This window comes from Ambystoma mexicanum, chromosome 3q, assembly GCF_040938575.1.
Source record: "Ambystoma mexicanum isolate Mex_15411 chromosome 3q, UKY_AmexF1_1, whole genome shotgun sequence".
Taxonomy (NCBI): Eukaryota; Metazoa; Chordata; class Amphibia; order Caudata; family Ambystomatidae; genus Ambystoma; species Ambystoma mexicanum.
Window position 1 is genome coordinate 581,452,424 of NC_090926.1, and position 16,082 is coordinate 581,468,505.

At 47.7% G+C, this 16,082-nt stretch overlaps 1 protein-coding gene across 1 annotated transcript in view; it reads left to right on the top strand.

Moving 5' to 3' along the window:
• Nucleotides 1-2,515: 2,515 nt before the first annotated feature.
• The window catches only part of LOC138582763 (rab11 family-interacting protein 4-like), a 100,551-nt gene continuing 86,984 nt past the window's right edge, over nucleotides 2,516-16,082 (top strand). The window contains exon 1 of the mRNA XM_069654382.1: nucleotides 2,516-2,942. Within this exon, the coding sequence (XP_069510483.1) occupies nucleotides 2,919-2,942 (24 nt within the window). The 5' untranslated portion in view covers nucleotides 2,516-2,918. The remainder of the gene's footprint in view (nucleotides 2,943-16,082) is intronic.

The following is a 16,082-nucleotide window of genomic DNA, read 5'->3' on the forward strand; positions in this document are numbered from 1 at the left end:
TTATTGTGGTAGCTAGGGATGAGGCAGATTGTAGGTTCTTGGGTATGGTGGGAGATCCCTGGCCTTTGAATGGGATCTGGAAGCCATCTTTGAAACCCTGAGCCAGGAATGCTCTAGCTGCTGGGTCAGGGTAGTTCTCTAACATTTTTAGCAGTTGGTCAATTTTTATTGGTGAGGCCCCTATTCTATAGCTAGTGCATGTTTTTGCCCTCAGTGAATTTTGGGCTGGGCCTGGAAGGAGAGGCTTTTGTGCAATTGTTGCTGCTGTGGCCACCACTGCATGTGCTGCATTGGTGCTTGTATCTGCACTTGGTGCCCTTATTTCATGACCCTCTGTTGAAGTACCAGCAGGACCCCGGAGTGCTTCCTTTGCCCCCCCCCCTTGCTGCGGTTGCCAGACTGCCCCTGATTATGCCCTGTTTTTTGCCCCCCTGGGGGCGTTCTTCGAAAGGGGGGTTTGTTTTTGTACTGTCTTGTTGAGGCCTGCGCTGGTTATGTTGCCTGTTTCTACCCCTTCTATTATACTGATGCTCATAGTCCTTGCTGCTTTGGGCGCTCTTAGCTGAGTTTTCTTTTAATACATGAAAAAGATACAATTTAGGGTCTTCCTCCTCCCAGCCCAGGTCAGGGAATCTTTGCATCTCCTTCCTGAACTCTCTATCATAGTTCAGCCAAGACTCCCCCCCAAAAGGTATTGTGAATCTCCAAAATTCTGTGGTGGTAGGCAATCAGTGCAGTGCCCTCTTCTGGGAATTTTTCTAGAATTATTGTGGATAGAATTTGAAAAGAGGCCTCCCAGTTCTGAATATTCTTCTCCAGTGTGGGCCTCTTTGCTCTCTCTTTTTCTTCCTCTTTCTTATCCCTTTTTGAAATGCCAAAACCTAATTCTTCATATTCCAATAGGCAGAAAATGTCAATAAATTGCTTTTTCCAGATCTTTCTCTTAATTTTCCGCTCAATGTGCCATGCAATGGTCTTTTTTAGGCTTCTATTTACACTTTTGCAGGCAGTGCGCCTCCCATATTTAGTCATATGTGGGGTTGGAGACGGTACATCATTGCTAGGCCCAACCCATGCTTTAAGGTGGCCCTGGTCGTCCTCGCCCCCAGATTCCGACTCTGTGTCTGTGCTGTCACTCTCGCTGCTGGAGCTGCTCGAGTCATCCCTGTGCCTCCTCTTTTTCCCAGCACCCGCACCCTTATGCCATTTTAAAAATTGTTCAAGCATAGGCCCCAAATCATTGCTTTTCACAGTACCTGATTTTGCTTTCCTTTTGGTGCCTGGGTGGGTGTCTGAAGAGGCGGGCATGCTGCGGACGTCAAGGCGCTGCTTCTTCCTAGCTGGTTGCTCCCTTTCTGCTGGCTCCTCATCGCCGTCGACCTCCTCTTCCAGGGCGCCTGCGTCATCCTCGTTGAGGCCGGTGGATGCGAGCTCTGCCATTCTTTCCTGCACCACGTCCATGCCATGGACAGCTTCCGCTGCTTTGGCCCATTCCAGGAGTAATGTTTCTTTCAGGGATAAGGCGTTGGCCATCTCTTGCCTGTTTGGGTCTCTGCGTGCTGGTTCGTAATGGGTTGTCTTTGTGTTTCCCAACTTGCTGTGTGGGTCAGGGTCCTCTTCCCCCCCCCCTCTTGTAGTTCCCAGGTAAAGTAAAATGCTGGGGCTCAGTGTCTGCCTCCTTCCAATGCAGGTCTGCCGAAATGTGTGCCTGGGAATTCCAGCTGTCCTCTGTCGGGAGGAAGCATGAGAAGGGCCACCTTGCCCCCGCCAGATAAAGGCAAAATTCGGCCTGGGGGCAAGGCGGCCCTTTCTTTGAACTTCAAAGGGCCCCCCCCCCCTCGCTCAGCATCCACAGGATAGGAAGGGGGGCCTTTGAAGTATGGAGGGCAAGGTGACAGGGGGCAGTGACTACAGGTTGTCACCTGCCCCTCTCACCTCATCCTCCTGTCTTGGAGACGCGCTGTGGACCCAGCAGCCCAACCCCACCATGTGCATGCTAAGTGGGGCACCGCCAAACAGGCGCTGCCACACCAGACTTCGCACAAATCCCCCACCTCCCAGCTTACGTCCCCAGGCCTCCCATCCGGGTGGGCCCGGGTGTACGTGGGGCATGGGAAATTCTGAGAACTTTCCTAACACTCAAGGCCGCACCACGATCACGTGACCACATCACCGCTTTCTGCCTCCTCTGTCCTCTGCGACCTAAACCAACTTCTGTGCCCTGCGCATCCCCTGAGACATTGCCCAAAAATCAGGGCGCCAAGGAAAAATAGAGGAGCAAGCGTTGCATACATCATTCCAAAGGGGACAAACGACAAGTCCCAGAATGCAAATGTCAAAAATAGTCAGAAGGTGTCACACAACGCATGACGGCAATTGTCAGCTCTGTGCTCGAGCTACTTTGCCTCTAGTCACTGTCTTAAGCTTTGCACATTGTGTACACAGCGTTGTCACTACTTTGCCGTGTCAATCTCAGGCCCCGTGATTAAAGGAAATGGCGTACTCAACTTGTTTCAGTGTAGGTCAAAATGGAGAAAAGGCCCAGTTAATGAGTTTCTCCGAGAGCCCAGCCTTGAGGAGAGGGCGGGGCCCCTAGTTAATACTGTTTACCTGTTAAGGAGGGGGTGCCGAATACACAGCGGGTCCCAGGACAGCGAGGAGTTCTCGTGGAGAAGGGATTCTCCAGAAACAATGGGACACGGTGGGGGGCCTTGGAGGGAGGGGCTCCTCGGGATACACTCAGGGACTGGGGAGGGCAGAGTTCAAGCGTAGCGTAGTAGAGTATCACTCTTAGTCTCAGCAGACCCTTAAAGAAGCCCCATATAAGTGGATGTTTTCTGGCACTCGGAGGCCCGGACCCAGCCGTAACCTTCGACCTCTAATAAAGCAGACACGAAACTGCCGCATTACTCGCAGCCATGGGACCCACAAGAAAAGCAGAGGTAAGGCTTTATTGTTCAGCGGGTCATTCCTTTCTCTGGTTCATTTTTTCCACAGATATGCTTATAACCAGTTACACGTTTATCCCCTACCCCCTCCCCCCTCCTACGTCTCTCGACTCCCGTCGGTAGTTTTTCAAAATATATTTTAATGTATATTGTTTACTCATTAAAAGCTACGCTCCCTTTATTTGGTAGCTTAAAGTGCGCCATTAGTTTAACATCGCTCTCGAGGGACTCGGGAGTACCCAACTCCCCCCGCGCCCCACTGTACGATATGATATTGTACCCTGGCTCTTCGCCTTTCTGGTTTATCGTGGTAATCCCGCCCTCGTAGGTGGTACCGTTTGAGCGTAGGCATGTCGCTGCCCCGGCCCGTACTCGGCGTTTGTGCTTTAGATCGTGTGCATGTACCATGGCCGTATCTAGTGTAAACACGGGCCGCTCCCCTCCGGTGGCCACTGTCCCAGCAACGTGCCTGATAACAGGTGCCGATGCCCGAGGCACAGCCACGGGTGTTCCGTGTGGCCCGGCAAGAAGGTGATCAAACCTCGGTGCCGATCTATAGATCACGCCTCAAGTGGGACAGACTGGTCCCACCAGTCCCCGCCCCTGGGAAGTACTCTCCCCGACCTCAATGGCCAGCCTCGTCGGGCGTGTTTGTGGTGGTATTATATGCCCAGCTCTCCGCGCAGAGAATGCGCCTGTGCTGCTGGAACTATGCGGCGAGACGGGGGTGAAGGATTTTAATAAGGCACACAATGGAAGTTAGAGGTCCGAGTGCTGGGGCACTTCCTGACGGTACGCAGCATTCTTGATAGCGCTTCCAATATGATTGGCACTGGGTCAATTATTCCCGTTCGTGCTTGGAGGGTTCTCTTGCTGGTCTTTTTATTCGTATCTGTTATATTGAGGGCCTGATTCTGAGCTCACTGCACAATAAGTGCCATGCCGTGGTGGAGCGCCACTTTACTTATTTGTTCCATATTCCATGCTTATATTTATAGATATAGACTTTGGAGCCAATGAGTGGCACTCCAATACACTTAACAGGCCCTGATTCTGTAACCTGCTGTTAGTGCGAATTTTCATTTCTGTGCCCAAATCCTCCCACCTTTGAGACCCCCAGCTCTTTTGCTGAATTTAAGACTTTTTCATTTTAACCCTGGAGTAAGTGAGATCTTTTTTTTACACTCATGTGTTTTCCGCTGATTTGGATTTTGGTTTCACTGTTTTGGGAGTCTGACAAACTCCATAGGCATCTGCTTTTTATATAGTGACACACAGCACCTTCAGTGCAGTGCCACTGAGAAATCATTTAGATTTCCCTTAAAGTTTAAATACCTTCTCTTGGGTGAACTACAGTTCCCAAGAATAGTAAAGTGCACTTGACTTTACTTACCTTTTCTCTTTGTAGGTCAAGCACACCCCATCTTATGTGGAGTGCTGGGAGGGTTACTAAGTAGTCCCTTATTCTACTTTCCCATGTAAAAAATGTTGTTAGCCTCGCTACTTTAAATGGCTGGTTGCAGTTGTTAGGCAGAATCCTCTGCAGTACCCTTAGGGAACACTACAGGTGATTAAGTCCACAAGTGTTAGTACAATTTCACTTTTGGTACAAGCCTGTACTACACAGTTATAGTGGTAGCAGTAGCGGAGCAGCCAGGCTTATCTCAAGAGCAAATGAGCAGTAATGGGGATTACACAAAGGACTACAATTACTGTGACTCAAGCAAACATTTTTATTGGTTTTAATTATCAGTAAGAGACATACAGGTGGCTATATGTTGTATTCACATAGCAGCACCTAAAAGCAATTTCGTTATCATCTGCGTCAACGTTTAACATAAACTACTCGCCACCCCTTCGTGGGGGGACGTTTTGATCCCATACTCCCCTCCCACCTACCCCTTGTCTTTGCACATGCAACTTCAGGATCTCCGGCGTTTGTCGTGTTAATTTGAGTCGAGCGACATGTGTGGCGCTGGTCAACGTTCGGTTTGGAGTACATGGAGTGCCCAGTGTAGGTTTGTGACAGGCATGCTAAATTGGTAGGTTGCTCTGGGGTGTCCTGTCCGGGCCAGGGGGGGATGTTTGGCTTTGCTGGTGCGCCGGGTCGTTGTCACTGGGTTTGATATGTATTTGTTGGCGAAGTCGCACCAGGCTTCTTCGTGTCGTGCGGCCTTGTCATGGAGTGTGGCTGTGATTTTTTTCCATTGTGTAAATGTTTGTGGCAATTTGTATCCAATCTTTTTTGGTCGGGAGGTGTAAAGACTTCCATTTGATGACTAAGCTCGCTCTGGCGGCCAACAGCAGTGGGGATACCAGTCCTCTGACTCTGATCAGCTCATCTTCCTCTTCTTCCAAACCGAAGACGATCAGGAGGGGGGATAATTCCCTTTCTATGCCGTCTAGCTGCTTAATCCATCCCAGGACTTCCTGCCAATAGATGCGGGCCTTGGGACAACCCCACCACATATGCCAGTAATCGGCATCCATGCCACATTGACGCCAGCACCTGGGGCTGGAGGACTGAAACATTCTGGAGAGCCGGTATGGGTCATACTGCCATCTGTGGAGTAGCTTTGTCACGTGTAGCTTATATTGGGCTGCAATCGACATTTTTGATGGAGTTTCACAAATTCTGTCCCAGGCTTGTTGATCAAATTCTCTACCAAAGTCTTTCTCCCATCTCTCTTTCAGGTGGGAACTCACGGGTTGGTCCTTAGTGATCAAAGCACTGTACATGCATGCTATTAGGCCTTTGTTCGTGGTGGTCGTGTCCAGGATTGTTTCAAAGGGCGTGAGCCCCCTCTGTGTCTTGGTCTTCCATTCTTTCCTGGATAGTACCCCTTTCAACCGGAGATGCAGAAAAACCGGGATTGGGTGTACTTGGAGTGCTTCCTCAAGGTCCGTAATCGGAATGAATTTCCCGTTTCTCCACACCTGGCCTACTCTCTCCAGTCCCGCATCGAACCAGGCATGGTATCTGGGGTGCTCGGGGATATGCTCTCTGATCCCGGGAGACCAGAGATGGCTCAGGGGAGAGTGCCATGTGGTGACTCCGGACATTCCCTTCCCTTCCTTCAATATGTTCCACAGCGTTCCCAGTATCGGGTGGTTGCGCAATCTTCCCGTCAGTTTCGGTCTGGGGACGCATAGCCACACAGCGAGGGTAACGGGGGTCAGGTTGTCGTTGTCTAATTGGATCCATTGCATGTCCCTTCGGTCGCGCAGGTGAGGAATCAAGATCCTGAGCTGAGTCGCCTGATAGTATCGCTCTATGTCCGGTAGGCCTACCCCGTGCTCTTTTGGTAGTATCAGTGTTTCCTAGGATATTCTAGGTTTCTTCCCGTTCCAAAGGAAATCTAGTATAGCTTTTTTGACTTGCTAGAAGAAGTGATCCGGAATTGCGATGGGAAGAACTTGGAAGGGATACAGAAAAACGTGGGAGGCTCACCATCTTGATGGCATTCAGTCGTCCCATCCAGGAGATCGTGAGAGGTTTCCATTTTACAAGATCCGCTTTGAGGGCGTCCAGGAATTGAGGGAAGTTCGCCACATAGAGATGTTTGAGGTCTCTCGTAAGGTTGATCCCTAGGTATCTCAGTGTTGGACCTCCAATGATTAGTCCCAGGGTTTCAAGGTCCGCCTGGTGGTCCGGGGAGGGTTAGTGAAGTGGGAAGAGAGTCGATTTGGTTTTATTTATTTTGAAGCCTGACAGCCTGCCATATTCTTCTATCAGGTGAATCGCACAGGGAATCGATGACATCGGATTCAGGACATGGAGCAGGATGTTGTCCGCGCACAGGGCTAGTTTGTACTCTCTGCCACTCACTCGTAGTCCCTGTACATCGGGGTCTGCTCAGTACATTTATTTTTAAACCATATGTTCACAAAACACTTCACTTCTATTAAACAAAACCACACTCTAAATTATACTAAACACAACCAATTCCTTTGGTTCAGGTCAATTCAAGGTAAGTACATTAGGATTTGACAGACCGGTATTGTGAAACAAGACGTTACCAGGGGTTAAGAAGCGCTCACTTTTTGACCGTAATGACAGTTCGGTTTTACGAAAGAAAAGAGTACCCACGGAAGAAATGTAACCGTAGTCAAACACACTTAGCACATTGAATAAAGGCCAAGGGGATCAAAATCATAGGCAATACTTCTGTCACGGCACTAGAATCAGAGGACGTGTTCTAAAATACAGATAGTCAATAGGCATGCGCCAGTGTCAAATGGAGCAGGGCTCTGTTGTCGAGGATAGCACGATTGGAACAGTTCGAGATTAAAGTTGCCAGGAGTACTTGGATATTGTCAAAGGGAGGCAAAAGTTATAAGAGGGAAGGAAGAAAGGACAAGCCTTCAGTAAGAAAAAAGGGTTCACCCCGATTCCTCAAGGTCGGACGTAGAGAACGACCAAATGTGCACAGTACCTTATCCGAATGAAGAAAGCTGGTACCATGGCACTTGTTCCTGAAGCTTCAGTCGTGGGGACAAGGATGTTTGGAGCGATTTGCACTACCCAGGGATGAGGCCAGCAGCAGCAAAGCAACGGTGAATAAAAGGTGCGCTCCTTTAAAACAGGAGAGGGCTCTTCTGGTGGCTATTCGGACCACTACAGCTTCGTGAAGCGATTTCAACCCAGAAGAGGATTTTCTGGCTGTTGAAGGTGAGCTGGTTGATCCCACCAGGCTCAAGGGAAGAAGACTCCGGACTGGAACTTCTCTGTCGTTGAAGGGCAGATAGCTCAGCACTGCAGCAGGGCTTCACCGGGACTCGGGGGGGGGGGTTGCAGCAGCTGTCTTCTTCTTCGCTTCTCTTCGGTTCTTGTAGTTCCAGTGGCGACTCTGACTTCCAGCCCAAGAGTCCTGCCTTTTATGCGAAAATGTTATGTTATTTTGCATTTGTATATGATCTCAAGGCACTGGTAGGTTGAACACCCTCGGGAACCGCAGTTCAAGTCAGTTGAGCCAATCACACAGCAGGGGGGTTGTCCAGCCCGGACAACCACTCCAGCCAATGGACACAAAGTCCGACTTGGGTCTCCAAGGAGACCCTGTGCAGGGGGTTACTAAACGCCCACCTAGACACCCAGATGCCAAAGGAGGGCTTCTTCTTAGAAGCTCGCCAAAGGTCGACGAACAAAGAAGGCAAACCTGGTTTGCCACGCATAAAACACAAGAAGGATATTAACAAAAAGAAATGGTGACTAAACCCGACCGCAGCCAAAATAAAAAGTAGTTGGTCAAGCGGGTTTATGTTTGAGGCTAATTTAATAGCCTAAAACAGTACCACGTTTATATAGTATAATCGCGGTAGAAAAGATAGGGTAGATACCACTGCCACCAGCCAAGTCTGGCTCCATGAGGTACAGACAAAAAGGGGTTAGAGTTATCCCTTTCCAATACTCCATGTAAGATGGGGTGTACTGGGTCTGTAGGTTGACTACATAAAGTAAATGGCAACTTTACCTGTTTCTGAGGGACAGTAGTCGGCCCTAGAAAAATGGAGTCAGTGGGAAGTCTTAGAGACAACCCTGTGTTACTGCACTGAAGGTGCTGTGTAACGCACAGAAGAAGTTGGGCTCATGGCGTGGTGTGGCTCCAGAACCCAATATCACACAAAAAGTAGAAGTACACATGGCAAAACACATGTATGAGTGGGGAAAAAGGTTCACACTCTTACCAGGTGGAAAAATAAACCCCAGAAATCCAGCAAAGCTGCTGAGGGACTCGCTAGGTAAGGGAAATTAGCCATAAACGAGAATTCTCCCTAACAGCAGTGGTTTACTTTTTCCTACCATTGTGCTTTCCTACCGTGGGCTGAACCCTCAGCTGCAGTACAGCACCCACGGGTGACCATTTTGTCAAAATGGCCCCTGTCTTCTTTCTTCTGCCATTTTCTGTTTGTGAGGTCTTTCTTGGCTTTTACTTTGTGCGTTGAGACAGGTTTAAGCCCTTTGTTTATCATGCCTTTGGCGGGCTTCAGCCCTCAAGTCCCCTGCCTCCCTGGCTCCAGTGTGTCTGGAAGGACAGGATGTGAGGGAGGGTCCTGAAACTCCCCTATCCTTTATCTCTAGGAGTGCCTGAAAGAAACTAGTCCCGATTGGCCAGGTGGCTGTGATTGACAGCATAGGCTGTGCATGAATGGGAAAACATGCTTAAAAGGTGAGGTTCTTGACCATTGGAAGAAACATCTGAAGAAGTAACCGTAAAGAGAAGCCTGCTGGAATCTCCTGGACCTTTGTTTGCCTGGTGATGCGCTGCTGCTGTGCTGACCTCCTTTTTCACCTCGACCGAGAAGCTAAGATGGAACAACTTTTCCCCTTGGGTCAGTGGAACCAACTAACCCAGAGCTGTGCCTCTCTGTTGCTGCAGAAGCCCAATGCCAGGGGTAGAGTGTCCATAGTCGAGTGCAACGTCTGCTGCGGAACAAATCCAGCCAAAAGCTGCAGGAGCCTCCTAAGGACACTCCAGAAGCAGGAAATCCAGAGAGTGCAGGACCAAGAGAGCAAGGAAAGCCCAACCGGTGTCCACCATTCTGCAACAGTGCTGTTTGCGAAGCACTGAAACTGTGAAGTGCCGCAGAAATGAAGAAAACCCTTGGCTGCCGACAACCTTCCCGAGTACTGCTGCAGGAGCCCTCCAGACATTCTCCCTCTTGTACCCATGACTGAGGCTCAGGAACCAGGGTCTGCTTGGCTGTAGCAAGACGGAATCCAGCTGGACCCCTTTGTTCTAACCAAAGGTACTTTTTTCGCGTTTGGGGTTTCTACCTTCTTGCCTTAAGTCGTGCTGTCTCACTTGAGTCTGGCACTTTGATTTCAACTTCCTTTGCACATGCTTAACAGCTTGTGTCCCTACAAGTGATTTTCTGAACTCTCTGACTTTGATCCCTGAAGTGCATCAGAACCATAGAGTATGTCCAAATGACTTTGGCTTTCCAGGCTCCCTAAAGGCACCCTTCTAAATCCATTTCATTTGGTATTGCTTACCCCCCCCCCCCTTAGACTTCATTGGAGGATTCAGTTGTCTTCACACTTGCTGAGAAATTGTTCTGAACTTTTTACTTCCCTTAACCCTTCCTTTCTGCAACTCCGAATCTACAAAGTACATTGGGGTGATATATAAATGCAAATACTATCCTTGTAATTGAAGTCACCTCTGGGTGTAGGAGAAGTGTATTGAGCATATCCAAAGATTATTCACTGGCTTTATTTGATTCTGAAAAGTAACCTCTAAATTTATTCAAATTGTTACAATCATTTGCCTTTTAAAAAGCATGCTGATTTAAAACTGATGTTAAATATATAACGATTTCTAACTGAAACCTTGAGTATAAGGGTTACTTGTATTTACAAATTTCATTGCCCAGCTCACACATACCCCTCTTGAGATAGGCCTGGCTGCTCAGTCACACTACCAACTTGTGTAGTACAGACCTTCACCAAAAGGTGGGTTACGTAATACCAAGCAGATAAGTCTTGTGTAGTCTCATCCAGTGGGACTACACCAATTCTTACAGACACCTGCTATTTTGATGCAATGCTACCTTGTGCTGCAATAACAGGCTAATTTCAGGCTGTGTATGTACATGAAACTAAAACATGATAATTGAGTTCACGCTGCAATTGGATTAATTCATCATTACATTATTTAATATTTTCAACTGGTACGTGTATAAATCCAGATATCACGTTTAAAGCCATCCCAACACAAAACTGAATGCAGTCACTTCTTTACTCAAACTGAAAATTATTTATTCAAATGCAGTAAGAAAAGCACATAATGCAAAACAATATTTCAAGCTAAACCGTGTTATTGCACTGCATGTCAGCCCTTGGAAAAACAAAAGGGTCATTCTTTCATGAGCACAAGCAAAATTAAAAAATGTATTTTTAAAAAAAGGTATTAAATGGTGAATTTGCTCATTAGGGCCTAGTTTCTTCCCATCTTTTATACCTCCTTGTCCCATGCTCACCACAGCCATCTCCCGTTCAGCTTGGCCTCCTGAGCAAGAAATCTATGGAAAATGCAGGCAACAACCACAATATCATTAGAGCATTAGAAATAAATGTTTTTGGTCCGACAGATATCTGGTTTACTGACAACCATTCAATTATTCTTTACCTGCTTCTACTAGTGGGCTATCAAATCCTGGCCAACAATAGCTGGAAAAGATTGGGTGGCTGTGGCTCTTGAATTTATGGATTATCTGCCATCATTATTTTCAAATCTGTTGTGACCTGTATTATAACTTGTAAATTGTAATTTGTGTATATTATATATACTGTAACCTGTATCCAAGATTATGCGCCCGGTTGCCCATGGGCCTGGCTGCGCTTTATAAATAAACTAAACTTCAAACCTCGATCTGCAACTGACATTCGTGTGCCTCTTGGTGGCTCTATTAAAAACTTACCACCCATGAGCTATAACGTACACTTTTGTATGCATCTTGGCTAGGTCCCATGGTCAACAAATCTCGGACGCTTTATAAACAAATCTAATTATAGTAGACCATAACCCATGGCACCAAAAGTAATGCTGCATATGGCCACATTAGGGTTCACACACTGGCAACAGGGGCCCCCGCAGTCACCGCGGGACGGGGGGGCCCCGCGACCACATGTCCTGGGATGGGACCCCACATGGACTAAAAAAATATATATTTATTTCCACTTTTTTTTTTGTTTGTTTTTTGAATTCACTCTGTATTTATAAAGAAATTATTTCTGTAACAGTAATCATTTCTTTATGAAGGCATAGTGAATACAAATAGAAACTTTCTTTTTGAAGTAAGAGTACTACCCCCCCACCCCTTGACATGAAGACCCTAGGCTGCAGGCATCCATGTGATGGGGTGGGGAAAGCCCTATGACTTCAAAAATAAATAGTTTATTTTTGAAGTCACTCTGCCTTCATAAAGAAATTATTTCTGTTATTGTTCAGTCCTTAACTGAAATAATTTCTTTATGAAGGCAGAGTGACTTTAAAAAGAACATTTATTTTTGAAGTATTATGTCTCCCCATGATGTCTGCGTGTGTGTATGGTGAAAGAGCACACACAAATGCATGGGTGGCTGGGTATGCGTGTGTGCGGGTCTGGTGAAAGGGTGCACACTTAAATGTATGGGTGGCAGACTAGGTGTGCCCATGTGGTGAAAGGGTGCACACTTTAATGTATAGGTGGATGCCTGTGTGAGTGTATGGTGGAAGGGTGCACACAAATGTATGGGTGGCAGGGTGTATGTGTACGGAGATAGAATGCACACTTAAGTGTATGGGTGGGTGCCTGGGTGTGTGTGCCTGTACGGTGAAAGGTGTGCAGCCTTTCACCATGGGGTTTCTATGACTTTTGAGGAGGGATAAAAAAAACAAAAGGATTGGCCTCTCTCCTGTGATTGGGGTCAGTATATGCTGTTTTAAAAACCTAAAGGCTTCTGAGTATACCTGAGCACTTTGAATAGCTGCGTCCCGAGTTGGTTGATAGTTCTGTAGGACAGCTCTCTTTAGAAGGGTTAGTAGCGAGTTTGTAAACTGGTCAAGTGCCAGGCTTTCTAAAAACCTCTGGTAAAGTCTTTCCAAAACCACTTATTACAGGATTTGCATGTTTTGAATCCTCCCAGCTAACTCCATATGGGTTTCCTTTTGGAGCATAGGGAACTCGTAACCTATGGTGGAAAAGGGATTCTTTCTGCCCTAACTTCTTAATTTCAGCAAAGGGTGTGGTTGCATTGGCATTTATAGTTTGATATGCCAACTGCAGTTCCTCTTTAAGTAACAAGGCCAGCTGACAGGTATCTAATAGTGTTGCACGCTTAAATGTATGGGTGGCTGCATGGGTGTGCCTGTATGATTGATTGATATTTTATTTCTATCTCGCTCGTACACAAGTGTTTCAGAGCGCGACACGGAGCCTCATATGTAAGCACTGGGACAAAGAAGAGAGAAATGGAGGTAATTCTGGGCCAATGAGCTGATTTCGGAGGTTGGGGTAGGGGATGGGAGGGAAAGGGGATGTGTGGGGGGGGTGGGATTGTGCAATAAATCATATTGGTCGTCCATGTCCATTCTAAGCAGGCATGATATGTGGTAATAGTGGCTAGAGAGGCATTTTGGTGCCAGTCTAGTCATTCCTCAGTTTGGTAGGACTTTCTTTTTAACTGGGCATTTCTGATAAAGCAGTCCTGCTAAGTGTAACTACCTGGCTAGACTGTTGTTTGGGTTCTGCCAGTCTAGCCATTCCTTACTGCAGCACTGTATAGTTTTCCGGGCATCTGTGATAAAATTATACATGATATGATATGTCATATATAACACGCCTGTACACAAGTGTTTATAGTCTGGACTAGGGAAGGAAAACAGAGGGAGGACAACGCAAATGATCTTACTAAACCTTGTGTCATTCAGATCGTGCGAGAATGAGAAGTGCAAGGGGAAAGGGAGGGGGGAAGTGCAAGTGAGAGGAGAGGGGAAAAACAGGGCAGCAATTCTGAGTAAGTGCAGCCAGGGCAGCTCGGCTCTGGGTAGTGCAAGGAGAACAAGGGACTGTAGGGGTTACATTTACAGCCCCTAACTGCGTGGTAGGCTCCGAGGCAGTGCAAGAGTGACTGATCAAGAAAGAGACTGGACTCAGTGAGACCGAGAGTAGCCAAGCAACCAGTTGGTACAGCAGACAGGTAGGTCAGCAGGGGAGGGAGAGAGAGAAAGCAGAGGAGAAGAGGAATGATTTTAGCTGCTTCCGGAACTTCAGGTGGTCTGGCTCAAGTGTGGGAGGGGCAGTGAGGCCATTCCAGAGGGAGGCACCTGCAGAGGAGAGAGATCTACCCCCCCACTCTCTGCCTGGAGAAGCATCTAACCCTTACGGCTCGAGAAGGAAGGTATTTTGGAAGAGAGCATTGGATGAAATGCGGATCCCATCCCCAGAAAGCCTTGTGCACAATGCAAAGGGTCTTGAACTTGATCCTTGCAGCCAACAGGAGCCAGTGGAGAGATTCAATGGCTGGAGAGATACGGTCCGTGGGCTTGAGGCTAATATAAGTCTTGCAGTCCTGATCTGGATTAGTTGAGGGCGGAGAGTAGAGGAAGGCAGATTGAGAAAGTGACTGTTGCAGTAGTCCAGCCTAGAGAGAACCAGGGCTCTTGAGACAGTGAGTTTCTGGGGGAAAGTGAGAAAGGGAAGAGTCCCTGTGAGGAGGTGCAGCTGGTAGTGGGACTTCTTGGCGACGTCCCAGTTGTTAGGAGAGAAAGAGAGAGTGGAGTTGAAGATGACACCAGGAATGAGCGAGAGAGGAGAGTAGGCTGAGGGCAGCCTGAAGGAAAGCTGAGTGTCATCCGCATAACTCTGAAAGTTAGAGGAGAAGGTAGAGAACAGGTGGGCCAAAGGGGCCAAGTAGAGGTTGAAAACCAGGGTGAGAGGATAGAGCCCTGTGGAACGCCACAGGTAGAGAGAGGGGGCTGAGTGAAAGGGACCAAGTTGGACCTGGGAGGGTCAGTCCAAGAGGAAGGAGGTCGGCCACTACAGGGCCTGATCCATGATGCCCAGGTTCTCAGTCAATTGATCAGGATGGCGTGGTTGACCGTGTCGAAAGCAGAGGAAAGTTCAAGAAGGATGAGGACAGAAGGAATGCTGGAATCAAGGTTAGAGATCAGATCTTCAGATGTTCAGGAGAGCAGTTTCCGTGCCTCTGCCATCCTTTAAGCCAGACTAATGGTCATGCAGACAACCAACAGATTCAGTGTGGAGAGTAAGCTGGGAGATGGCCAGCTTTTCCAAGAGTATTAGAGAGGGAAAAGTTCCAGTGGCAAAAGAATGATTACAGAAATCGGCCAAGGCTGGAACAAGGGTGTCAAAATGGTCCTTGATGGTTCTGGAGTAGCGGGCGAGCACCTGTTTCGAAGACACTTCCATAGATGGGACTTGTCTAGAAACCTGGTCCGGTGTTAGAAAGAAGAGAAAGGAGGAGGGGCCGGGAGAGGAAGAGGGAGAGGAAGAGGAGATAATGGACAGGATGTCCTGAGTATTAGTGCAGAAGCGAGAGGCCAAAGCCGTACAGAGAACCTGTTGAGGGAACAGGAGAGGTAGAGACCGCAACAGGATTGGACAGTTCCTTGCAGATTTTAAAGAGTTTCGCCTTGTTGTTAGAGGCCGCAGCGACGCATGCTTGAATGCGTGCTCTCTTCTTGATGAGTCTTATTGCTTCGACTGGCATTTTGGTGCAACCAGTCTAGGTATGTCTAAATGTGGCCTGGCATGCTTTACTGTAATGTTAGTACATGTCTACACTGGTCTACCTTTTGCAGCCAGTTGGACATGTTTTCATTGTGGCATGGCATTTTTAATAGCAAAGCATTAATGTTCATGTGCACTGTTGGTGACTTGCATGTATTGGATTGATGTTACCCTACAAAACAATAGCAAACACTGTGGCTTTTTAGCATATTTATATCTTTCTCCTAGTGCAGTGTGCGGCAAACCCCTTCAGCAGCACGTTTGTGCGTATTGCGCGAGTGTGGTAATCTAGGCCGGTCCAGTGTGTGGCGCGCCCTGTGATTTGTTGCCGAGTTGGGGGGGCCCACATTAGCATTGCTCGCAGGGGGGCCCCCAGATCTTGTGTTATGCCACTGGGTTCACATTTTGATTGAACAATCCCCACCCCCTTTGAGTAGAGGCCATACCCTAGACATATTTTAAAAAATACTCTAAACTCCTTTATGTCCTACTGGGTGACCTCCACCATGGAAGCCCTTGCACTAAAAATAGTGTTGGGTGGATAGCTCATGAACATTCACCTCTCATGCGGGGCAAGCGTGCGCTTTGCCTGTATGAATAACTCAAAAACATAAGGTAGTGCCATCACATCAGACGTCATCCATCGTTCCCCTTACTCGTGCACAAAGTTTTTTCCTCTGGTGCAGAACTTTCAAAGTAAAGGAACCATCCATGCCCATCCCTGGCTCCACCTCATAACTTGTTCATTGATCAAATACTCTTATGGTCATCCTCATGACCTAGCGATACGGCATTCCCTGGGACGGAGAGTGAATATGGTGATGAGGGACGACGGCTGTTGTAATGAGACTGTCAATGTTCAACTGTCCCTTGACATGCACTGCCGATATTGACATC